Source organism: Ahaetulla prasina, chromosome 2 (assembly GCF_028640845.1).
Source record: "Ahaetulla prasina isolate Xishuangbanna chromosome 2, ASM2864084v1, whole genome shotgun sequence".
Taxonomy (NCBI): Eukaryota; Metazoa; Chordata; class Lepidosauria; order Squamata; family Colubridae; genus Ahaetulla; species Ahaetulla prasina.
The window spans coordinates 247,529,730-247,546,944 of record NC_080540.1 but is presented as its reverse complement, the minus strand read 5'-3'; the positions used below and the strand labels follow the sequence as shown (position 1 = coordinate 247,546,944).

Genomic DNA, 17,215 nt, shown 5'->3' with positions numbered 1-17,215 from the left:
GAGAAGAGCCGAGAGGAGAGCCGATGAGAGCTGAGCCTGCCTGGAAGAGCCGAGAGGAGACCCGAGCCTGCCTGGAAAAGCGGAGAAGCAGCCACTCCTCCTCCTTCAGGCAGGTGGCAAGACTCAGCGTGCATGCGCAGCGCCTCCCCCCCCCCGGTCAATGGTGTCCCACTTTGCCATCGCTGAAATCTGGTCACTTTATTTTTACATGAAAACTAATATGCAAAGGTTCCAAAAATCTGTATTACTGCTCTTTCCATTTTTACAATACAGAAGAGAACTGCATATCTACATAGAACTGCTTATCTCTGTTTAATACAAGAAAGGGGGCATATTGCAATCCCTTCTTTTTGGAATGTCTTAATTGCAATAAAAACTCTGACTGATAAATGTTAAAATCCCTGACCAGTTTTTCACATAGCTGAAGTTGATGGTCAGTAAAAACATTCTTAATGATAAATGTGGAATGGGCATTTATTAACAGTTTGTATATGATTTGTCAGCATCTTTCCACAGTTTATACCACAATGAGGATTTAAGGTACATTAATAGAATCCATTTTTGGTGGTTGTTTGTTTTTTTTAACTAATTTTTAAATTTCTTTGAAGAATTTTGCATTGCACTCTTTCATTTCAAAAAATACTTGCAGATAAATAACCATGCAGTTCAGTCAGTCTGTCTCTGTCTCTCTCTTTCACATACACACACACACAGAGAGAATTTTTAATTCATATATTCATTCTTGAATATATTCCCTGAATTAATGCATCAGATATAAAACCTGTGGTTGGTTTGCTTTTAAGTGATTATCAATTCCTCATTCACAGTTGGCTCACAGAATATTATTTTTCTATACACTGAGTACTTCTGATTGCCCTCAGGCATATATTCACAAAATTGATATCACAGATTCTGATTTCCTCAGCAATTCAAAATCTGCGATTTAATGTAATCTACCAATGCATTTTTATTATTACTCCGCGGGCAATATAAGGTTAGTCAATTCCTTTTGCATATAAGCTTATTCTTTGTTTCAATAGCGTTATTTTATCCTGCCAAGATGTCTAATAATACCTGTCATAGTCCATGTTCCCTTTGGGGATCGTTAATATATTTTAGTTATATTCTCTGAACCACCACTATTATCAACAAAGAGCAGCTTTTAAAGGCTGACCTTTTGCCAGAGGACAAATTTCAATTGGTTTCCTAACCACTGTTTGAGAAGTTCCTGATTCCTGTTTTTTGAATTGACTCATGACTCTTTCATTCATAATTCGTCTCTGACCAGGCTCTGGAATATGGCTTGTACTCTTTTGATTCTGTTGCTGTTAAATATCTTCTCCTACTGAAAAACTGTAGGTATTGAGGAACTCCTCCTTGGCTGATTTTATATACAAAGTCTAAAGGTACATTTGTTTTACTAAGCCCTTCGTGGGAAAGTTTTTATTCTGCCAAGTTGTTTTTCTACTGCAGTTTTTAACATTGATTGGTTTGCTTTCATAAACAGTATAGTAGTGGGTTTAAATTTTGGTCGCTACCAGTTCGCTCGCACGTGATGCTTCTGCATCAGATGCGGAGATGTCTGGCTGTGGGGTGGAGCCTCCCATCGCTACCACTACTGGTTCGCCCAATTCGGGGTGAACCGGTGGCAACCCACCATACATATGTGAATCCCCTTATGAGGATTTGATCATGTGAAACCCAAAAAGGAAATCTAGTGCAAGTGGAAGAAATAAGCTTATTTCTCCAGTTTTCATGGAATGTGATCTAGCAGTGCTTTTCTAACCCTGTTTGGGGGCTGTTACAGTGAACATTTTGGAATTTATCCCAAAGGTGCTTTTTTCAAGAGGCAACTGGACTTTTTGTTGCAACCATGAAAGAAAGGGACATCCATAACCTGGATGACTGAGAATCTCCATGGACATTTTGGAATTTACAAACTCTGAAATCTATGATGATACATTTGAAATGCACTTTGCGTGCATTGTTTCGATCCAGTTTTTTTAAAAAATACATTTAATGTTCTGATTTTTCCCATGATGTCTTTTTAATGAAATTGGTTGGATCCAATTTGGTTATTGCAGTATGGTGATGTAACTATTTAAAGAAATAGAGCCTTGTGGGCTTTACCCTGGACAGATATGTAAATCTGTAGAGAGTAAGCTGCTTAGTCTGTAAGGGAAAAGCCTTTGTTATGTGTAAAAAGACTGCACCTGAAGAAGTTATCCTTATATTCTGGACAGCCCGCAAACTTCAGGGATCCCATATAACTTCTCTCTGAATGAATGTTGAAATGTGGTGATCAAACAGCAGACATTACTGGAAGTCTCTGATTAAATCTGTGTCATTCTCAGTGACCTCCACTTTCATATAATGGAGTGTGATCAGTTATTAATTGTGCAATACATTTTGATAGCTGTTGTGTGCTAGTTTTAAACAATACTTTTATTCTGGCTTGCTTCAAATGTACCAGGTCTCTATAGGCAGCTGTGAACTTTTGAACTTAGGGAGACTTCTGAATAAACATGATAAGGGATAAGGTAATCTCAGTCCCAGAATTCACCCCTCCACCGAAATCAATCACATTGTTTTACTCAGTGGCCCAGCTGCTAGTCTTTTGTTTTTCTTTGAAAAAAGTGTTGCTTCTAATTCATGTATGGGCTTTGAAAATGCATCTAACCCTCCCATTTAAATTTTATGTAAGATGACTGAACACATAATTTATCCTGTAACATTTGTTTTTCTTGGCACACTGTGTTAACAAGAAGAGGAAAAATGAAAGGGAAAAAAGAAAAGCTGGTGCTATAAAGATGCTCAGTCAATGAGAGAAAAGCCAGACTATGTATATGACATCTAATAGAAACAATGTTATTTTACTTCATTTAGACAAAGGAAAAATGAGCAACAGAAGTTCTAGCAAGTAAAAATAATCAGTGCTCCTGAGACTATATTACAATTCTTTATCTAGCTTATTACTGTCAAAGCAGTGCCTTGATATGTCAGATTGTCACTTTGTTTGGATATGTGAATTTATAGCTTAATACTGTTAATAGACCGTCTTTTTAGTAAAGGATTGTACAAAAAAAAATCCCTACCTTTCTCAGTTTTGTTTTTGAAATGTTTTCCATAAAGCATGAATATAAGGAATGCAAATTTAAAATTGGAACAAATAGACTTTTAAGACAACATAGTTTTCTAATATGCTCAAGGATTTTGACACAAAAGGAACAAACAGATTCTAAAAAGTGCAGTTTAACCTTACTGTGCAGATCAACATTTTCTTGAATGATGGTTGGAAAGATTTGGATTTTTAAATGTACCATTTTCATTTAATATGTTGCCAAGTAGTACCTTTGCACTGAAAAGCATTTGACCTTAGAGGTTTTTTTAAAAAAAGTTCACTAATTGGCCAAATTTTATGAAGAAAAAATATGCTTCTTGAAAAGTGAGCTCCTTGATAAATTTGAATGGTTTAAATCTGAGAAATATGAATGTTTAAATAAAGCAGCTTATTTTAAATAAACTCTACTAGCATATTTATATGTTATAAGCTTCAGTAGAAAAAATAGCACAGAAAATAAGAACATAAAAACATAACCACAAGCCATAACCACAAGCCATAACCACAAACCCCAAAGCCAGTCATAGTCTAGTATTTTGTTTTTCATGGTGGCCCACCTAATATCTCTGGGGTGCTTTCAGAAAAGAGGTGGAGACATAATCATCTCTTTTGATTCCATTGCAGGTCATATGTGGATGCATGCTATTACCTCAATTCAGAGGTAACATTGAGTCTACAAGAGACTAGCCCATGATAGACCTGTCCTCCATCAATGTACACAACCTTTTTAAAAAAAAAACTCAGGCAGGATAGCAGTTATTATCACATCTCGTAGTAAGTAATTCCACAGCTAATTATGCACTGCATAAGGAAATGCTTTTTCTCCTCTGATTTAAGACTCCTTTCGATCCACTTTATTGGATGGCTCTTGGCCCTAGAATTGGAGAAAGAAGGAACCAACCAATGGATCAATATTCAGTTGATCCAAAAAAACCAAACCCTACTCTTATAGAAAAATTGCTAGGGGAAAAAAGTGTATATTCCAAATAAATACAAAGATAATCTATTTAAATAAAAAATTAAAAGCAACCAAATTTTTGCAAAGGTAAAACAACCTTTAAATATAAAAGTTACACCAATAGGCACATATTAGTAAAATTCAAGATCATTTCCTTGAAAATATTGACAGATGCCATGCAACATTTTGCAACATTGTATGGAGCAAAAAAAATTATTTCTTCTTCCTGATAATAGGAAGTTAGTATAAAATTAAATAAACCAACCCCAAATTGGGACATGAAATAACAAAGGAAAAATTAGGTTTCTTCAGCTGTCATTATAAAAGGAAAAATATAATGATATATGAAGGGCGGATTCAACTGCAATAAAGCTGCAGGGGCAGGTTTAGCAAGCTGTAGGGACTTTATTAACCCCATGCATAGGATAGTATGTCAAACCGGGCCCCAGAGAATAATCTTCATTGGAAGTAACTGACATAACCCAAGTAACCAGTTGCCATATAGGGCTTCTTGTTCAATCTCTAGCGTGCTTTGAGATCAAACTGTCATGCTTAAAAGCCTTTCTCTTATGATTTTACTGCCCTAGATATATTCTAAAAATTGCAGAACATCTGAAGGAAGGCACATAATGAGACTTCTATAAACATTTCTTAAAAATGCTGTATGAAAACTGAAATTGGTCCAACAGGATACAGTAAAAGGAAGTAACCCTATGGGGGAATAATGGCATTTTAACTAGTAATTAAATATTAACTATGATGCTCTTCAAAGAACCAGTTTTTAATCTCAGGGCTGATACACTTTTAGGTGCTTGAAATGCTGCTCTTATAAATTTAATTGGTCCTGTTTGTCCATGACTTATAACTTATAACCCATCTGAGAAACTATAAAGAAACCGAACTAAAAGGTCTAGCAACAAATAGTCACAGAGCTTAAAAATGTATTTTTATGCCTTTTGAATGGAAGGATTTTAGAAACAATGAAGAGCTTTTTAAGCATCTTGGCCTGGGAACAACAACCTTCTTCTGCATAAGGACCAGAAGCCATGCTGCTACAAATTTCTCCTCTACCTCACAACATAAACCAGCATTGGGCAGGGATTTGTTGCTTCACCTCCACCAAGACAGCTGGTAAAGCCATCACATAATGGCTGCCCAAGGAGGCATCACTCATAACAGCCTAATGAATAGTTGTTCTCTCTTTTTGAAGGTTAGATATATTTTGGGGGTTGTGGGCTCTATGACTTCAGATATTTAAAATTCACTTGTTCATTCTCCATTCATTCATTCTTGCAATGTCTGTTTTAGGTGCCAAGTAGTGGTGGGTTGCTACCAGTTCTCCCGGTTCGGGAGAGCCGGTAGTGGAAATTTTGATATAAGAGCGAACCGGTTCGCTCCTAATGTCAGTTGAGCCTTCCCGCCCACCCCCGCACTATACCTACCTTTATTCCTTTGTTTTTAGCTCAGCTGTAAGGCACTGCAGAGTGGATTGCCGTGTATCAGCTGTTTTTTTACTCAGTGCACTTGTGTGAAACGCAACTTTGGCATGCTTGCGAGCAAAGCGAGCATGCACGTGGCGATTGCCCACAAAGTGCATGCGCAATGCGAACCAGTGGTAAAACTGGTTATAACCCACCACTGCCAAGTATAAAGCTTTCTAATTCTACTTAGTGAACTAATTGGTTGAAACTTAGCAGAATCACACATCCCTGCTTTTAAAAAATTGAAGTAATTATAGCCACCCCAACATTAAGGTCTCACCAGCTAACATTCATTTCAGCATTTCAGATTATTACTGTCACGCATCTTGCCTGGCTTCAGGTGAGGCTGTTTCAGTAGCCAGTTGGGAGAGCCTACCTACCTGGCTGGAATCACAAGTTCTTCCATCTGGGATTCCTAAAGAGATCCAAAATGAACTTCCTATGTCACTATATTAGGAGAAGCCAACTGTTTTGATACGATATGCCAAAATAAAGGACTGAGGTTTTTTGAATGCCGAAGACAGAAATTGCCACTGCTTCATAGAGGATTATTTTAAGTCTTCAGAAAGAATATTTACTCCCCTCCCCCACCCCAATAACATGAAAGTAGATACTTGTGCAATATCTTTATATCTCAACTTAGCAACTTAATGTCATAATGGTCAAACCATCCCCTAGATCTTATTGCTGAACTCACATAACAAACCATTCCTCAAGGCTTTGAATATATTTAACATTCAAATATCTGAGAATCTGTCTCATTTTTTACTGAATTTGCATAATTGTCCATAATCTCAGGTGAGTTTAAAATTTTGAAATGAAACTCTTTCGAGTTTTCATTCTACTTAATAAATTTTTGCTTCATCCTCTTCCAGTGGGAGTATCTACCTCAGCAGATCACACTGAGTTTTATGTCCTTTCTGAACTGTGCTCAGTGTTCCAGAGGGCTTTACAGTACAGAAGCAAGCCCTTTATTTTCAGTCCCTTTCCAAGTCACATGAATATATAAGAGAGGGACAAATTATGTTTCCTTCTACATAGCTTTTATGTTTTTTCCTATTGGAAATTAAGATTTGTTTGAAAAGCTAATCACATTAAAGATCAAAAGAAAATATTAAGCTATACTAACCTTCCCTGAGCAGCGCGTCTAAGTCAGCAACCTGTGGCTCTGGAGCCACATGTGGCTCTTTCATCCCTCTGCTGCGGCTCCCTGTTGCTGGTCGACTCCACAATTGATAGGGCTTTCGGTTAGGACAGGGAGAGGAAAAAGGATGCCGTGCTAGGAGGAGACTATGATGGGGGAACTGGACTTCTGGTCAGCTCCAGAATTGAATGGGGGCTTCCGGTTAGGACTTTTATGGCTCTTTGAGTGTTTAAGGTTGCCGACCTCTGCTCTAAGTACACTGAGACTATAACTCTGAGAATTCCCAATATAGCCTTTTTTTCCCAGTGCAACTAGAGAATACCAAGTTGGGGAAAATTGGATTATATATTTAGGAACTCTAGTTTAAGCCGGAATAAGTTATTTCTTGCATTTTCATATTGGTGATGATTAGATAAGAACAATTTATGTACAGTATATGAGGGCTGTGCAGCAATCAGAATTCCCCCCCCCCAAAAAAAAACACGAATTGGAATATGTAGAGACACCCATGTTGCCTCATCAGCAATTCCTAAAGAAGTGGCTTTTTCCTATGTTTTGATTTAAGGAGATACAAACAAAGGGAACATGTATGCCCAGGTTTGTTTCAAATCACATTTTCCTTTCCAAATCTAGATTGCTGCTCAGCTGTACTTTACTTAATTGAAGGTCTTTTCCCAGTTTTGAGCCTTTTTTAGAACAATTTTATTTATATATAAAAGAGGAAAGAGACTCCTTCACCTGTAATATATAATTATATGAAGGACTCTCTAATTAAAAAGCAGATGATACGTTGTTACTGGATACAGCAAGGCTTCAGCCCAAAACTGCAATATATATTTCTATTGGCTTTAATGGATCCAATATTTTAAGACATGTTCAAGGAATATGCGCATTTGTCTCTGCCACTGACAAATGAAGATGCCATGTGAAGCAAAGGACAATAGGCAAGGGACAATAATTCTTTACTGCCTTTCAGGCAAAGGACAATCATTTATTATAAATTGATTGATTGAGTTCACAAACACATATAGGCATGAAATTACTTCATAGATTTTTGAAAACTTAATCCTAAAATCATATTGTATCTGCCTTTTTCCATCCTAAGAAATTTTGTATCCTCAGAGTACTTCCTAGCGTATGGAGGAAAAAAAATCACCACCTTCTGTTAACAAGGTCCACGGTCAGTTCATGGAGTCTTAAATATTTCATCTCTTCCTCAAAAAATCACCTACATTATGGTTTTGCACATAAAAAGGCAATTTGCGGGAAATGATAAAAAGGCTTGGAATGTTTGCTTCAAGCTTTTATTTGAACAGAGAAAGAGACTTGTTTCTAGTCTTCTCCTTTCCTAAAGATCTATCCCAGATACAACTTGGACTATTGTGAAAGTTGATAAGAATGGGTTTGATTTGGATTTAAGTCCCCTTGCCTTATCTACAAAATTACTATAAAGAATACAGTTTTTAGAACTATATATTAACTCTGAATACACCTAATTCAGTTCAGCTAATCCAATGCATCAATAAATATACCTAGTTCTCTATATAAAACTAACAATATTATTAAAGTTATCAATTAACTTATCACATTCTTATCTTTCGATAAATATTTATTATTGCTTTTAAACTGAAGATTTCAGAACAGTAAACAGATAATCAAAACTCTCAGTTGACTCTTTGTGATTCTTACTGTATTCTGCAAAAATTTCCTCAATATTGGAAACCCCCCAGAGAAAATATTTTGCGAATGTAGCTTTACTATCTAATATTAGAGTATCAAAGATTTTGCCAAGAGGAGTCTTTAATTATTAGATTGGTTTAAATGTTGTAATCATGGCTTATCAAATAACAGTCCCTGTTGGAAGGCAACAGTTTGGAAAAGAGTAATCATGACATTCCAGTGCCATTTATACTATGACCATTACACTGTGATTTTCAGAAAACTATAGGATAATGTATATTTTAACTTTGATTAAATCTGAAGTCCATAATTAACTGCTAAGCTATATCTATGTATTTTGTTTTATGCATTTAAGCTATGGGTACCATATCAGAAAAAATATTTAAGTGCATAAAATTATATATAGCTTATATTTCAGAGGAAACCAATTATGCTCAAATACAGAAATATTGAAATATGAAATATAGAAATATGAGTTTCTTTGGTAATCCATTAAATCAACAACAAACAAGGCAACACCCCTTTTAAGGATACAATAAAGACAGTGAGATTTATTGAAGTGAAACATTTTTGGAGTCTAGAGGCCATAAATTATTTTGTTGCTTCTATTTACTCAATGAAAAAAAAAACCACCTAAATTTGAGTTAGAGATTAGAGGAAATAAAATTATTTTTCCTAGCCATATTCACAGACCTCCTGAAATCTATTCACACATCCCTAAGGTTTATGGACCTCCGATTAACCCCTGCCTATCCCTACTTTATAGCAATATAGATGAACCTGCAATGAAATGTGAATCTCAGCCTACAAGAAGAAAACTTCATTGATAAAATCCATGGGAAAAGAATAAACATGACTTCTACCTCTTTTCTCCCTAGTCTGTACATCTTCTAGCAGCCCCAGGCCTTCATATTTTATCACTACAAGTGGAAGAAAGATGAAAGAAATTGTAGAATAGCATACTATGGTTTAATATTCCAGGCAGCCAGCAAACCACATCCTTTTCTGTTCCCTTGACCCCAATCTTTCCATTTATTTTCTTCCTTCCTTCTCAGTTATAGGGTGTGTTGTTCAGTAAAAACTTGTGTGGCTGAAGTATTTTTAGAGAAGCAGGCTTCCAAGTCGTTTCTATATTCCTGTAACCTTTCATTAAAGGATACCCTTGTGAGCATACATAATGATAGCACCACATGTGATGATGATGAAAGGTCACTTAAGTACATTCACTTAAAAAAACATTGGCTTGGTTTTGTTTTTCATCTTTGCACTCTGCGAAGAGACTGACTATTGTATGTGAAGTTCCTTGGCTCTGTATGCTTTTTGAAAATTCACCAAAGGAGGCAAAAATGAGTTTGATAAGAAATTTTACCAGTCTTTTTGAAGCTGAAAAGCGATAACCATCAGAAACATTCTGGACAGACCTACTGAATAGAAAACATGGACTCCTGGATTAGCACACTGGAGATTGTTGTCTGCTCTATTTTAATCGCAAGCAGCATGATTGGAAATCCGTTGCTGATTTACTTCACAAAGAGATGCTTCCATGATAAATCACGAATCCCATTAATACTTATAGTCAACCTTGCGCTTGTCCATCTTCTATATAACCTGGTGGTGAATGTCTTGAAGATTGTTTATGCATCTGGCATCACATTGGATTCAAATAGGTGCAAAGTTCTTGCGTTCTTCACGAACTTTACTACTACTCTTGCCATATGGTTCACGTTATACATTGTTGTGTTCTACAGTTTGAAATTGTGTCGTCTGGTGCATCCTCCAGCTGAAGCTACAACAACTGTAGAGTGTTGCAAGTGTCACTTGATTGTAGTTGGTATACTTTGGATTGCCGTTTTTGCATTTTGTTGCCCATTTTCACTTTACACAGAAAAAAATGAAGGGTATATGAAAAATGAATCAACGGGCAGTTTCATCTATACTAAATGTAAGAATGAATATAAAAATTACCAAGTGGAATTTTTCTATGGAAAATTATTTCTGGTGGCTATTGATCTTCTTCCACTTCTAACTATGCTGCTTGTTGGATTCCGTATAATACAACTCCTTTGCGAATATAAGAAAGCAGCATATGGAGGCATATGGGCTGGGCGTGATGCTAGTGAAACTGAGGTGCTCAGAGCATGTAAATTTCTTCTGTTATTAATAACAGTTATTATTTTACTTTGGATTTCTAATTTTATCCTAATTAGGTGCCTGAAGAATTTTAAATTTAAATACTTTGCGCCACCTGTCCTGACAATTCTATCTTCAGGATATTCAGCTGTCAGCCCTTATTTCCTCATGTTGATTAACTACAAAGTAATAGTAAAAGTGAAGTGTTTCTGTTATAAGGCTGAGAAGAAAACAGTTTCTTTATCAACTGTATCTTCTTCTGTAGATGTTTCTCCATATGCCTAGCAACCACAATTTGTTTTGTTTTTTTTGTCTTTTTAAAAAAAGAGTATCTTTAAGTGTATAGGAAAGATTACGTGAGAAGGGGAACAAGGATTTTTTTGTATCTACTCATTATCATCTTCCCCTGTTCTCCCATGGCTTCTGAAAACTACGGTGAGAAAAATCTTCATATAGGCAAATCATTGGCTCTAGCAGCAATGTTTATTTTTATATATTTAAAAATATGTATTATTTTTCTCTTTTTTAAATAATACAAAACTGCTTACAATATTTATTACAAGGCAGTAATTAAAAAACAGCGGAGAAGAGCAAAAGACAAAACACCCATAACCTTACTGCTCTAAAAACATTCAAGAATATGGGTATTTTAACATGTCAAAAGGTTGAAAGTCTGGGAAGAGACCACAGATTTCCAGAATCTGAGCTCTGTTTTTTGAAACTGTTCAACTTAATACCAGTACTTTGAACTGAACCCAGAAACAGACTGGGAGATGAAACTGGTTTATGGCATTTGGATGGTAACCGCAATTAACCAAAGACTGTACTTTGTGTAAGCTATTGTTTTAGAATGATTTTCCTGCAACCCCTCAAAACATTGAATTACAGTAGTGTTAAGTTACCAGGAGGAAATTACTAGATGTAGGTGCAGACTCAGTTGGAAAACTGTCACTACGTCAGAAACAATTCATACTAGAACCACAACTGCATAGTTGCCGCACAGTAGGAAGGAAGTGTTGGCCAAACCTTGGTCCTCTCATTCAAGAATACCTATGTTCTTGAATAGTTATGACTTTACAGGGGGTTTCTTTCAGAAAAAGAATGAAGAAGCTATATGTGGACCCCTGCAACTAATGGCTAAATGAGGAAGGGGAATTAATTAAAGAAATGTAAAGTAGGTACTGTCTGCTCAGTGCTGGTTAATAATTAGCAGAGCTCAATAATATCACTTTGGGCATGTGCTAATTGATGGAAGTTGGAAATACCATTGTGTAACATTTTTGCAACTACATTATCACCTGGTATCTGGCATTTAATTCAGACTTAAAGATGCACTTTCATGCTTTCCATGGTATTTACATTTGTCAGATAGCTTGTTGCTACAGGGTAATATGTATATTGTGATTGTTCCAAAAATTAGAAGGATCATTTCTGCTATATTTTCATATCTGAAACAAGGCATACTTCTTGTATAAAATCTTGACTTCTGGCTAAAGTATTTGGTTTCATTTATCTTTAAAAACTAATATGACCTTTTTTGAAATCCTAAATGAATTCCTGTCTGTCTGTCGGTCTGCTAGCCTGTTTACTTACCTACCAACCATTAGACAATGCCTTTATTAGAACCAAACAAAAGGTCACAAAAAATATTTAAGTATGTTTTCAGTTATCAAAAAATTATAGTATTTTGGCCAATTTTCATAACTTGCATAACTTAATAAGATTATTTGTTATGAGCTGGTACTAATCCCTTCTAGGCTTTTTCTAGGGTAGAGGAGAATCTACTATTTTAGCAATTTTTATGCTATAAAGTACATTAGAATCTATCAAAAAGCTGCAAAAGTATTTGCAGAGCTAAATATTGTAGATAGTGTTGTTTGTATTAATTTGTTTAATTAAATATTAAATATTTCATCTTTTTAATTTTCAAATTCAAAATATATTTTTAAATCACAAATGTAGATAATAATTAAAAATAATTAAAAATCATAATGGACTGCAATTTGCTTTTCAAATAATTTTTCACTAAATCATACATTATAGAAGTATCTTTCTCATTTTGGTGACACTTCGTACATATCTGAGGCTAACTCTAGGTATTCAATAAATCTTTATAACGACCTTCCATGGGAATAATTATTGTGTTTTTCATAAGGAACACAGGTTTTCACAAAAAATGCAACTAGTTTGGAGACTTTTTTAAAGAATGGATGTACTGTGTTCAGAATGTATACGAGTACTCATTCTGGATATCTATATATTTAAGATACTCCAAGAGAAATCACCACAATTATGAACTATGCATTACTTTGTAAATTAATTGTGCATGTATAAAAAAAAATCACAGACGTTCAAATTCTCTCTACCACATCTTCTGCAATATCGACTTTCTTCTACTCTCTGCAGCCCAGAGAATGGTATCTGAAGGTTGGCCATATCTTGGGAGTATGACCAGTTTAATCTATATTAATCAGTCTTACATGTTGCTGGTTTTAATTTTTGTTTTTCATTGGTTGTTTTTAGTCCATTTTATATTTGATAAGGTTGGTTTTGGGTTGTCATTTTCATCATGCTTTGCATTTGCATCCACACTAAATCAAGTTTTGCTTACTGTCATTTTTTAAAAATTTTGATACTGTACTATTTTGGGTCAGTTTTAAAATACCTTGAAAAGTTGGTTTTATATGTGTCCTATAAATAAACAAATGCGTAGATGAGAAATAAACATATTTTTATTAAAAGAAAAATCTCCATTTGCTTAACTATATCAGTTTGGTGGTAGTGGGTTTCTGAGGATTCGAGTACTTTTGATCTTACCTGAAAAAGTGTTTTGAAATTGGGATTAGACTTCTGAATACAAAGCATATAGCTATTACTGAAATGCAGCTTTGTTTATACAGTTGATTCTTCTTCCACATATGGTTCATGATACCAATGCTATGAGGTTAAAATTGCCTACATCTTTTATTTTTGTTGCATTATAATTGAGTAAAAATAAATGGAAATTAAAAACATGATTGAGATTTACATTGGTTGTTCTCTATATGCACCCATGATTGTTTAACCTTTGAATGCCTGTTGCCTAGCAGCTGGTTCATGGTGTCTAAACCAAAACCAGCATTAACTTGTGAGAGTCCCAAAACACTTTCTACGTTACAGTGATTTTATATTAATAGTATAATGTCTCAATTTTCTCTAAGCTGTTGAATAATTCTTTATCTAATTGATTCCTATCATCTCTGGATGGAAACCTTGTACATATAGACATACAACAGAAATGCTGTAACATGATGTGAAGAGAAGGCTCATTTGCCTAATCCCTGCAACTGTTTTCCCTTTTGGAAAAAGGATCAACATTACAAGGATTAGATACATTCTTTATCTTGATTCAGTTCATCTGCAATGCTAAACTATGGTTTAGTGTCAAATATACCACCCTCACCCTTCTCTTTCCAACAAGCCCACAAGGAAAAGATTAGAAGCTTAATGATGCTTTAGTGTTATGTCTGAATTCAGTCATCTGGGTTGCATTCGTATGTCTATATCAGACTCTTTTTTTGTCAATTTACTTTTGCCTTTACAGGCTCAGAAAAGTTGGTTTTATAGCTAGCTTAACTGATCCAATTAAATCTTAATTGTTCAGCCTGAAACAAAGGGCTTGCCAGCAAATTGAGTTCAAGCCTATAGAGCCTAAGCAGACTCGCCAACACTGGAAAGCTGTAAATGCTGAAATTCCATTTTCACTCACTTGATTTAAAACCAGAGAAATACAGCAGCATCTGGGAAGACTGTATAATAATCATGGTCTCTGTTCCTTCCATTTCGAGAGTGGAAAGGAATTTAGATCAAAATTTGCTAACAATATGCATATTAAGAGAAAAATGTCTTTTTCTCAGGTTGGTAAGGACAAACAAAAACCTATCATGCTGGCACAATAGGGATTTTAAGAGAAAACAGAACAATTAGCTAAAGTCTTCTAAAGAAGATTGTTGTGTGTCTTTTTTGTTTGTTTGTTTAAAAAATGGAAGACTGTTCAAACTAATAAATGAGAATGTTTGAAGTTCAGAGTTGAAACAAGGAGTCCTTAATGCTCTCTGAGCTTGGTTGTTTCCTTGCAGAAGTTTTATTACCCAAACTAGATAACAACATTAGTGAGAGGTTCAATCTCCGAGCTTGTGGGCTGGTTTCCGAACATTTCATTACCAGGCTAGGTAACATCTTCAACAGATTTTAGGGAATTTCAGTATCAGTGTTCTTCTGTTTATAAGACTTCAGGTGGAGGTATGTCAAGTGAGAGTCTTGTGATGGGTCAGGTGTCAAAAGACCCTCTGTTGACACACACACATATCTGAAGCCCTTATAAACAGAAGAACACTGACACTGACATCCCCTAAACCCATGATGTGTGTGCGATAGGTCACATGTAGTGCCCGCTCTGTTGGCACACAAGCCATTGCCCCAGTTCAGCTCTGCTGTACATGCATGTGCACCTCCCACTGGCCAGCTGGTCATTGGGTCTCTGCCATGCATGCGGAGAGGTGGGGTGTGTGTGGTGGGCGTGTGCATGCATGGGGGCGGGGTGCATGCATGGGAACTCAGGCATGTGCGCATGTGGGGGACCACGTGTGCATGCGCTGGGGGCCACATGCAGGGGCATGCTTGTGGGGGGGCACATGCAAGGGCCCCCCACACACATTGCATTTTGGGGGTTCGGTTGCATGCTCATGCATTTGCGCATGTGGGCACACACTTTGGGTGCATGCTTTGGGTACTAGGTCCAGAAAAGGTTAGCCATCACTGATATAGAAGCATTAAAGAAGTTCACAAACAGTGCCTTCTCCATTATTTCTTCATAAGAAGTGGCATTCAAAATTAGCAAACAGCCACTGAGACCAATTGTAACCGGTAGCCCAGTCTTCCCTGAATTTGGCCACTTCTAACTTCTAAAGTATGAGTCATTGTCATAATTACACAGTGTAAAAAGTTTATTCATAAGGAATACAATATTTCTTTGTACTAGTCCTAAATTTCCCCACGTATAATGGAATAGATGAACCCAAGTTCTCCTAGGTGAGACACAGATGAAAACACATACCTGTCCATACTTTCTTAATCTTAACAGAATTTTACACTTGATGTAAACTCTCTATCTTCCTTGGATCCAAGATAAGCCCCAATTGCTCAGTATCTTTTTTTACTGGGGAATAGCTTTAGTCTCTGAATCATTTTCCTTGTCCTGTTCTGCAAATTTTTCAGCTCCCCATCTCCTTTTCACGATATGGTGCTTAGAACCCTGCACAGTGCACAAGCTTGCAACAACTTTAGGCGATTGCTATTTTGCACATTTCGCTTCTAAATATAAAATTCACCTAATTAATCATTTTTTTAATTTAAACTGTTTATATATTTTCCCTTAAATATTTTGAATTAGTTTACAATTTATTTTTTTAAATATAGCAATATTTTGTCAATATGAAACAAATAGAAATTAAATTAAATTATTAAATAGATTCTCCACCATTGACCCAGGAGCCACACTTTAATTGAACCAGTTGCCATGTTTCCATTTTTCCTGATCAGTTACTGCCATTTGAGATTCAGTTACTAAATATGTAGTTTTGTTGTGCCTATAGACTTTTTAACCAGGGAACTTTTAAGGCAACGTTTTCAAGGTGACAGAATTCTTCCTCTTAAGCTTAAAGCGGACCTCTTGGTGCTGTAGATGATAAGGTTTCCACCTCCTTCCCTAATAATGTTTTATGTCCTCATTAGCTACATAGTATTGCTTTAGAAGTCTTAACCTCAGAGTTCTTTCCAACTAAGTAGCAATTATATAGAAGAACACATGAGGGGTTTGTTTGCTTCATATTAATTTTATGTTCCATTTTATTGTATAGTCTTATTTTCTGAGCCAATAGGAGTCTTCAAGAGTAACAGAATAGAATAACAGAGTTGGAAGGCACCTTGAAGGTCTTCTAGTCCAACCGCCTAATCAGGCTGTAGACCCTATACCATTCTGAACAAATGGCTGTCCAATCTCTTCTTTAAAACCTCCAGTGATTGGGCACTCACAGCTTCTGAAGGCAAGCTGTTCCACTGGTTTATTGTTCTAATTGTCAGGAAACTTCTCTTTAGTTCTAGGTTGATTTGCTTCTTGCACCACCACCAGATGGTGGTGCAAGATGGTGGTGCAAGGTGACAGCACCACCACCAGATGGACAGCACCACCACCAGATGGATTCGTAACTGGCTAACCAACTGCACTCAGTGTGTAGTCCTCAATGGAACTACATCCACATGGAGGGAAGTATGCAGTGGAGTACCCCAAGGCCCTGTTTTAGGCCCAGTACTCTTCAACATCTTCATCAATGACTTTGACAAGGGGATAGATGGGGAACTCATCGAATTTGCAGATGACACCAAGCTGGTAGGAATAGTCAACACTCCAGAAGATAGGCTCAATTTACAGAAGGATTTTGACTGACTTGAACATTGGGCGGTAACTAACAAAATGAAATTCAACAGTGAAAAAAGTAAGGTTCTACATTTAGGCAAAAAAAAAAAATGCACAGGTACCGTATATGTGGTACCTTGGTCAATAGTAGTACCTGTGAAAGGGATCTTGGAGTCCTAGTGGACAATCATTTAGATATGAGCCAGCAGTGTGCAGTAGCTGCCAAAAAAGCCAACACAGTTCTGGG

The 17,215-nt window shown here is 36.2% G+C and overlaps 2 protein-coding genes across 3 annotated transcripts in view; both read left to right on the top strand.

Moving 5' to 3' along the window:
* Nucleotides 1-17,215, top strand: part of SNCAIP (synuclein alpha interacting protein) — a 126,615-nt gene that overhangs the window by 42,677 nt on the left and 66,723 nt on the right. The window lies entirely within an intron of this gene.
* On the top strand, nucleotides 9,822-10,799 carry LOC131190721 (uncharacterized). The gene has a single exon (XM_058168076.1). It carries the CDS (start codon nucleotides 9,822-9,824, stop codon nucleotides 10,797-10,799), a length of 978 nt encoding a protein of 325 aa, XP_058024059.1.